The sequence below is a fragment of the Chanodichthys erythropterus genome, chromosome 20, assembly GCF_024489055.1.
Source record: "Chanodichthys erythropterus isolate Z2021 chromosome 20, ASM2448905v1, whole genome shotgun sequence".
NCBI lineage: Eukaryota > Metazoa > Chordata > Actinopteri > Cypriniformes > Xenocyprididae > Chanodichthys > Chanodichthys erythropterus.
Genome location: NC_090240.1, coordinates 9631175 through 9640710, shown reverse-complemented (window position 1 = coordinate 9640710; position 9536 = coordinate 9631175). Strand labels below are relative to the sequence as shown.

Below are 9536 nucleotides of genomic sequence, written 5' to 3'. Positions count from 1 at the left end.
AGGCTTTAAGAGATGGTGGGGATCTCAATGACAGTAAGTTTTGTTTCTTTAAGAGATTTCAATGATAGTCGGTTTTCATTGTCAGTCAGTTTTGTTCAGTTACGAGATCTCAATCCGGTATGTTTTGTTCTTTTATGAGATTTTAATTACAGTTGGTTTTGTTCCATTATGAGATTTCAATGATGGTCAGTTTTATTCAGTTTATAAAATATCCTCTAATATGCATTGTAATTACGATTTACAGTCTCAAAACTCTTGACCGGGCATGTCTCAATGACGATCAGTTTTTTTCCTTTACGAGAGCTCAATAATGATCTGTGACGAGCAGGGCGGGTGAGAGCCTTGAGGGAGTGGCATTAGTGATAACAAGCATCAGCTGCGCGTTGCACCGGTCTCGAATCTCACGGAGGAGCTCCGGAAGCAAAAAAGGAGGAGCGATGACAGTGAAGGACGAGAGAGGACCAGGCCTGGACTTTAATTTATGTTTTATTAGGTTGTTGCTATATGAGATTTGCTATTTGTGTAGAGACAATCCGTTGCTTATTTACTTACCATTCATTTTTGTTAATGTCCATTTGTGTAGTAGTTTGTAGTTTCTGTTTGATTATTGATTAAATTTTCTTAGTACTTTAGTCATTTTCCTTAGTAGTATTTAGTGAGTGTGATATTTTACTCTTGTATATCTTTTTGTTTAATAAATACATTTTTATTGCAAACTGTGTCATTCTTGTGTTGATAATCAGAGGCTCTACAAGCTCGCCCGAATCCCACTAAATCCTTCAGATTGGTCAGATGATAAACTTCCTCCAATTTATAAAATTCTAATTCAGTCAACAATCTTCCATGATTGTACTTTATTGTCAAGGTGAGGGTCCTTGGCTGGTGCCCCGAAATATTGGAATTAATCATCAGACTCAATATTAATATTAATACAAAATTTTAATGTTTAAGACATAACTAAATTTGTGGAGCCCTCATATGAGGCTAATCCAAAATAAGTGTGCATCAGACAAGTGCATCAGACTGATGCTCAATGAGTTCAGCCAGATTAAATGTGAAGAAATCATGAGCATGATCTGAAGTCCACAAATCATCTTAAAAACTTAAAACCATGCAGTGGCTTTAACATAGATGAGTGTGTGTGGAGAAGGGTGATCAGACATCCCTGTTTTCCAGGAAAAGTCCCAGTTTTTGGTGTTTTGTCCCAGACTGGAATGTCCCTGGAAATGTCCACATTTTACAGCATATTCAAAACACCACACAAAAACGTTGAGAAAAAAAGACGACTTATATGACATGGAGCAACACCTCTACAGAGTCTAAATTAAAGGGCTTAATATTTGAAACTATAGCAAAGATTGACAGGAGTGTAAATACACACAAGGTAAAATATAAAGAGGTGAAGGATATAAATATAAGATAATACAAATGGAAAAGTGAAAAGATTATAAAATATCCAAGTTAAACGGTTTTGACACAGTCCACAATAGCAGATGGAATGAATACTGAATAGGTGAGGGGATCGTGATTGGGTCTAAAAGGACATTCTCAGTCTTTGTCAGGAAAGCTGGATCATGGTTCATTACTTTGTGCCAAATTTCATGACAGAATTGTCAGACAACAGAAACATTGTGTTTATATAATCCACACCAGATTATATAAACACCGGTTGACACTGGAAGTGGTAATTTAACATTGTATGTTTTGCTAATGTGTGCTGTGCTCAGATGAGTCCACATTTCAGATTGTTTTTTGGGAAAAACAGACATCAAATTCTCAGTCCCAAAGACGAAAGGGACATCCAGATTTTCATCATCGACAGGTGCAAAGCAAGCGTCGGTCATGGTATATGGGTGCATCAGTGCAAACGGCATGGGTGACTCGCATATGTGTGAAGCTACCATTGACATGGAGGCATATATTGGGATTGCACAGAGACATATACTGCCATTGAGATGACTTCTTTCATGGGAAGTCTTTGGTCAAAACAATATCAGGTCTCATTCTGCATGGTTTGGTAGACACATGTAGATGTGACTGACTGTCCAGCAGATCTGTCTCCTATTGAAAATATACAGCCCATCATGAAAAGGAGAATCAGACAATGATGACTACAGACTGAGCAGCTGTCTTGTACCAAGCGGGAATAGGCAAAATTAGCATCCTCGATTCCCAAAAAATTAAATAGTGTAGTGAAAAGGTGATGTGACACAGTTGTAAATGTGCCTCTGTCACAACTTTTTTGAAGTTCATGGCAGCCATAAAAATTAAAATTTGTTTATATTTATAAAAAAAAAAGAAAAAAAAAAAGAATTAAATGTGTCAGTAAAAACATTGGAAATCTTTTCTTTGTACTTTTGTCAATCAAACAAAGTTTAAAGTATGGAAGAGGATTAGGGCCAAGCAATAATAAAAAAATAAAACCATCTCGATATTAAAGTTGTTCAATTTCGAGAAAAAGGTCATTAAATTATGAGAACAAATTCGTAATTTAATGACTTTTTTCATTTAATGACTGTATTCTCAACATTATATCTTGACTTTTTTCTTGAAATTTAACAACATTTTTCTCAGAATTTAACGACTTTTTTCTCGTAATTTAATGACTTTATTCTCATAATTTAATGAGTTTATTCTCAACATTTTATCTCGACTTTTTTCTCGAAATTTAACAAGTTTTTTCTCATAATTTAACGAGTTTATTCTTAACATTTTATCTCGACTTTTTTCTCAAAATTTAACGTGTTTTTTCTCGTAATTTAACGAGTTTATTCTTAACATTTTATCTCGACTTTTTTCTTAAAATTTATAGAGGTTTTTCTCGTAATTTAATGAGTTTATTCTCAACATTTTATTTCAACTTTTTTTCTTTGAAATTTAACAAGTTTTTTCTCGAAAATTAACAACTTTAATCTCAAGATGGTTTTATTTTTTTATTATTGCTTGGCCCTAATCCTCTTCCGTATTAAAGAGAATTAACAAATCACATAGGCTGTTCTTGATTTTATTGCATTTTACAAAACATCCCAACTTTTTTGGAACTGAGCTTTAATATTTTTAAGTATTCTTTATGTAGTAAGTAATATCAATGTACAATCAGTATACTAATGTTGAAGATCCTTTGAACCTTCATCACAAACTTAATTTTGATATATGAAGTTTATATTTAATATATATATATATATATATATATATATATATATATATATATATATATATATATATATTTTTTTTTTTTTTTTTATATATATATTGACTTTAAATGTTTAAGTATTTAGTTTAAAGTAAGGTTCTTGCTTACATTTAGATATATGCCAGAAGCTTTTTTTTCAAAAATCCCAGTGGTATTGATAGATTTGGAAATCTGTGATTTATCTGATCATTGAATATGTATTTTGTTGGTGAATTTCTATTGTTTTTAGTGCGTGAACAGTACTTTTATTTTGATGTGGTGACATGATGTCATAAGGCTGCGTCGCGCTCCTGCATCTGAGATTCTGCTGAAGAAAGGTTTGTTTTTAATAATTTAAAGTGTTTAAACCAACACAACTTGTAGAGAATAGTGGAATGAGTTAATGATTAATGAGTGTAACACTTTAATGTTTCTAATAACAGTAATGAGCATAGTTTTTATCAGTGAAATGCATAAAAAACAACAATGAACAGTTTTAGTGAGTAAACATGAGTAACAGAAAAGGTGCGTCTCATTTCGTTGCCTATATAATGAGCTGTTCATCATAAACAAACTGTTTAGTCACTGACAAGTAATGACAGAGAAACTTTGTCAACTGAACCAAATGCTTATTGAAAAAGAACAAACACAAACATCTTTAACAGTGACAGTGCAAATGTTTAGTAGGAGTGCACTCCATAAAATTTATTCTAAGAGTTATTAGTTATTAATACTAAATATAAATCATCACACAATATTCATATAATGTTTGCATTTTTTAAGATTATTTTCTAGTGCTAGTTTTGAGTGTTTTTGTCTAATCTGCACATTTATGTCCATTAATTCTCACTCTGACTCCCTTAGCAGTGCACTGAACTAGATCTGTTTGAGATGCACTCAGAGATTTAGTTTTTCTTTCTGTTAATTATTCTTTTCTTAATCATGACAGAATGCCCAAACACACAGAAAAACTCCTGGTGAAGCGACTGAGATCCCTGTGACACACTATTATAAAGATGGCGTTTATTAAAGAGGAGAGTGAAGACTTGAAGATTGAAGAAACATTCAGGATCAAACATGAAGATACTGAGGAACAAACAAAGATGGCGTTTATTAAAGAGGAGAGTGAAGACATGAAGATCGAAGAAACATTCAGACTCAAACATGAAGAGAATGAGGAACAAACAAAGATGGCGTTTATTAAAGAGGAGAGTGAAGACATGAAGATTGAAGAAACATTCAGACTCAAACATGAAGAGACTGAGGAACAAACAAAGATGGCGTTTATTAAAGAGGAGAGTGAAGACATGAAGATCGAAGAAACATTCAGACTCAAACATGAAGAGACTGAGGAACAAACAGGTTGGTTTTGTTCTCAAAGTCTTTCTTCAGTCATTCTGTGTCATGCTTCTCTTTATCGCTGTTATTTGTCTCGTGACAAATTGAGTGACATCACAAATTAAATTAGGAAAAACATTAAAGAAATAGCCAAACAAAACAACTATTTTGTGTAACATTAAACCCAATATCAATAGTCAAACTCTTTACAGTTTTGAGATCTGTCCGTAATGAACCAGTTTTCCAGGATCAGACTGTGGGTTATAGTCCTGCATGGGACTATTTTCTTAATCCCAATCGCGCTGAATTTCTGACCATTTCCCATTTTTCTTGGTCCCGTTTTTTTCAGTTTACCTTGGGCCCGGGCTTCTCGCTGCTAACTGTGTCCTCAGTACACTCAGACTCTCCTCTGTCTCCTTTGTCTGACACACCCATTTCAGGTCTTAGAGTCTCTACTGAGCTGATGATGTGAATAAGATGTGTTTGATTAAGGAGATATGGAAGACATGCAGTGTCGGGGGCCTCCAGGAATGTGGTTGGGAACCCCTGTGCTAGATCCATTAAAATGCTGAATTATTCTGTAAAATAGCTTTCAAAATAAAGAAAGGATAATGGATCTAGATGTCTTTTTGCTAAATTGTTTTCTTTTAATTAGTACTGGTTTTATACTTCTTTTTCAAAATGATTAATCGTAGGCCTCATTGATCTGAGCTTATGCATCTCAATGAAAAAAATGGCACTGTTGATCACATTAATCTACTTTAATGTTTAACCAGGACGTTTGTTTTGAAGTGCTTTTATTTTGTGTAAAACGGCACAGAGTCATCCTTGTGGTGTTTCTGGTCAAAAAATGACTGGGACACAACACAAGGGTTAAATGGGTGCTTACTTGTTTTTGTTTCTGTTCACCCTAGACCTGATGGGGCTGAAAAAGGAGAGCCAAGAACTGAATGAAATGGAAGAGAAAAACCAGTACGAGAAATGTAATGACTTAATGCTTGGGGAAAAATCTTTTAGTTACTCACAGACTCATAAAACAGAACCTATAATCATTAAAGTCCACATTGAAGAAAGCCCTTTCACCTGCCAACAGTGTGGAGAAAGTTTTAGTCAAAAAAAGAGTCTTAATGGCCACATGAGAATTCACAAAGTAGAAGGCCGTTTCACCTGCCAACAGTGTGGAAAGCGTTTCAATCGAAATAACAACCTTAAAGTCCACTTGAATATCCACACAGGAGAGAAGCCTCATGCCTGCACACAGTGCGGGAAGAGTTTCTCACTAAACAGAGATCTTAAGACTCACATGAGTATTCACACCGGAGAGAAGCCGTTTACCTGTCAGCAGTGTGGAAAAAGTTTCAGTCGAAAAGACCATCTTAACATCCACTTGAAAGTCCACACAGGAGAGAAGCCTCATATCTGCGCACTGTGTGGGAAGAGTTACGGATATAAAGAAAGCCTTAATCATCACATGAAGATTCACTCATTAGGATTCACGTCATCTGTGTGAAAGGAGATTCACAGACAGGAATCACTTTGAGAATCATGTAAAAATTTGCATCAAAGAGAAACCTTACATGTGCCCTCAGTGTGGAAAGAGCTTCATAATGAAAGGAAACCTTGAAGGGTTATTTCACCAAAAAATGAAAGTTCTGTCATTAATTACTCACCCTTATGTCGTTCCACACCCGTAAGACCTTCGATCATCTTCGGAAAACACAGATATTTTGATGAAATCTGAGAAAACAAAACAAAAATAATGACTTTATTCTACAATGTCATTCTGCTATGCTGTTTACGCTGCAGCGCTTCCGTGTTTACGCCCGAATGCCGGCTCTGTATTGGCATGCGTGTGATGCTGATGCAGGAGCTGGCCAATACTGAGCCCACATTCTAACTATGTTTTTACTGCTTTTCTGGACCTTGAATGTGGCAATTTCATTGCTTTCAGTGGAGGATAAAAAAAACTCTCAGATTTCTTAATTTGTGTTCCGAAGAGTGAACACAAGGGTGATTAATTAATGACAGAAATTTAATTTTTGGGTGAATATTCACATGATATTCACATGAGTTCACACTAAAGAGAAACCTTACAAGTGTCTTCAGTGTGAAAACTCAGATTGCTGAAGAAATTGCTGTTTTCCTTAGCATGACAAAAGGTTTAAAAAAATCTGAGCAATTTAAGCAATAATCTGCATTCACTTTGGAAAAAGACAATTCAGTTGTGATTATTGTAATAAAAACATGACTTTTACAAATAAAAGTGATGTAACTGAGACCCTGTTGCATTCTTTGTTCTTAGTTTATTCAAGTGTTCTTTTAGTATACTTCTTTTAAGCTAAAAATAATAAAGCAAACTGTGGCAAGCAGGATGAGGCCGAGAGCCGTGATTGATGGTGAGCGAAACCTGCGGGCCCCACCAATCTCGAGTTTCTCACGGAGGAGACGGCAATGAAGGAAGAGCGAGTACCAGGCCTGGACTATTTTTGCCTCGGTTTTGTTTATGTGTGTGCTTTTACTTTCATTTTGTGTTTATTTTATATAATTAAAGTTGTTTAACATTTGCCAGTTCCCGCCTCCTCTTTCCCTGAACAATGAACTGTGTTGCATAAGCTTTCACTTTTTATGTACTACTTAAAAATATATACTTAAAATTACTCTTAAAGGTGCTAAAGAGGATCTTTTCGTCGACTGAGAAACCAAAGACTGTTAGTGAGTTTTTGAAACGAGTGCATGCGTAAGAACAGCCCCCCTCCTTCATAGCTCATTTCGAGGGAACGCCTCCCAAAACTCGTGCAGGAGTATTGGAACACGAGTGTTTACCACTGGCATTCGCTGTGTCAAGTCTAGGGGTGGTGAAAAAAATCGATTATTGATTAATCGCGAGTATGTTATGGAAGAGTATGAATCGATTATTAAATTTTCAAAAATCGATTTTTTATTTATTTATTTTTTTGCATTATTTTATTTTGTAAAAAATGTTATACCGGGAGTTGAACGTCACGAACGCGCCCAGTTCCAGTTAGCAAGCGCGTGTAACGGCAGCCAGAGCAGGTGTGTAAAATGGAAGAACCAGGAACGAGCAACCAACCGATCCACCCAGCCAGGGGCGGACTGGCCATCTGTGTGATCTGGAGAATCACAGAACGGCCGGTACTCCAGGACGGCGGGCCGGCCCACCACCCACCGCCACGCACGCAGTCATCATCTGTTTTTTTCCCCCACTAATCTGTTTCACACTCCAGTACTGTAGGGGGCAGCAATGCACCTTTAAGTTGGATGCCAGCTGCACTGGCCGTGGCCGCCAAGTAAGCAGCAAAGACGTTAGATCAGTGGTCTCAAACTGCCGGCCCGCAACTGATCTCAAAAATAAAACATAATCCGGCCCGCTAAATTATTCTTATTCTCTAGTTGCTACCTGTCTGATATGCAAAGAAAAAGTCGCCGTTCTAAGGGGCATTCACATATCGCGTCCGCGCCGCATTCTCCTTTCCAATGCGCTTTCGCTCCAGTGGCGTCTGTCGTTGCTATGCAACCATGAGCCGCGCTCTCAATCGCTTCTATTATGATCGCGCCTGCCTAAATTACAGTAAAAGCACTCGACTTTAAGTCACAAGCGCCGATTTAAACCACCGAAACTTTTTCTTTACCTTGACATGTTTCGACTGCAACCTGCAGTCTTCCTCCACCTGAACACATTGTCTTTCTAGAAGAAAATTGTCCAATTTCTACAGTATGTTGGTTCTGATCTACTTCCTAAAGGAAATAAGCCTTTCATTTATTTGTTATTGTTTAGTTCAACTTGATGAGTCACAACACAATGTGATGTATTCATTTCTGTGTTCTACAGAACATAAGCTACATACAAATAATTCTGAAGTTATAACTACAAGACACAGAAAGTGCTTTGAGTTGTTGTTACTCAATGAAAGAGTTAAGTAATTCAGTAGCTGACTTTTTTTTTTTAATACTGCAATCACTTTGTAGTGTATTTTCGTTTACTGTTGTGAAATGGAAAATCAATAATCGCTAATCGAGAATCGTTAATAATCGAAAATCGACTGTAATCGAATCGGGACTTCAATAATCGTAATCGAATCGGGAAATCAGACAGATTAACCACCCCTAGTCAAGTCAAGTCAAGTCAAATTTATTTATATAGCGCTTTTACAATTGGTAATTGTTTCAAAGCAGCTTTACATATTAGAAGCACAGAAAAAAAAAGGGAAGTGGTTAAAACTGTACAAACAAGCGTGGTAATATGTAACATATACAAGATGGTGCTACATTAAGCCAATGTCGGCTGACTTCCAGGGGTGGAAAAAACCCCCTAGGAGAAAAACCCAGCGTGCTAGCACTGGGAAAAAAGTCCTAGGAGGGAAAAAACCCCTTGGAAGATATATATATGTAAATGTATATGGAGATCAAAATCTGAATTGTACATTTTTATTATAGAGATTAAAATCGATTATATATAAATATATGTAAGCGGATACGGGGATCCTGGGCTACGTTGTAGTCAGGTCCAGACGCAGGTTCTCCATCTGACCTGGATACGGCCTGGATCCAGCACTCGGCAAACCTCAGGATAAGCAGAGAGACAGATATTAGCGTAGATGCCATTCTTGTTCTGATGTACAGGTATATCTAGTGTTATAGGAAATGTTCTCGGTTCCGGCCGACCTAATTATTGCAGCGTAACAATCCTTTAACGGATTTGAAAAAATGTTAATGTATTGATAATGTGTTATGTGTATGCAAGAGCAAAGAGATGTGTTTTTAGTCTAGATTTAAACTGACAGAGTGTGTCTGCTTCCCGAACAATGCTAGGAAGATTGTTCCAGAGTTTAGGTGCTAAATAGGAAAATGATCTGCCGCCTTCAGTTGATTTTGATATTCTGGGTATTATCAACTGGCCTAAATTCTGAGATCGCAATAAACGTGAAGGACTATAATGCATTAAGAGCTCACTTAGGTACTGGGGAGCTAAACCATTTAGAGCTTTATAAGTAAGTAGCAAGATTTT

At 36.4% G+C, this 9536-nt stretch overlaps 1 protein-coding gene across 1 annotated transcript; it reads left to right on the top strand.

Annotated features, from left to right (window-relative positions):
• Positions 1–3451: 3451 nt before the first annotated feature.
• On the top strand, positions 3452–7009 carry LOC137009340 (zinc finger protein 239-like). Its single transcript, XM_067371478.1, has 3 exons — positions 3452–3510; positions 4122–4534; positions 5425–7009. Exons 2-3 carry the CDS (start codon positions 4189–4191, stop codon positions 6018–6020), a joined length of 942 nt encoding a protein of 313 aa, XP_067227579.1. The 5' UTR covers positions 3452–3510; positions 4122–4188; the 3' UTR covers positions 6021–7009.
• Positions 7010–9536: the final 2527 nt, after the last annotated feature.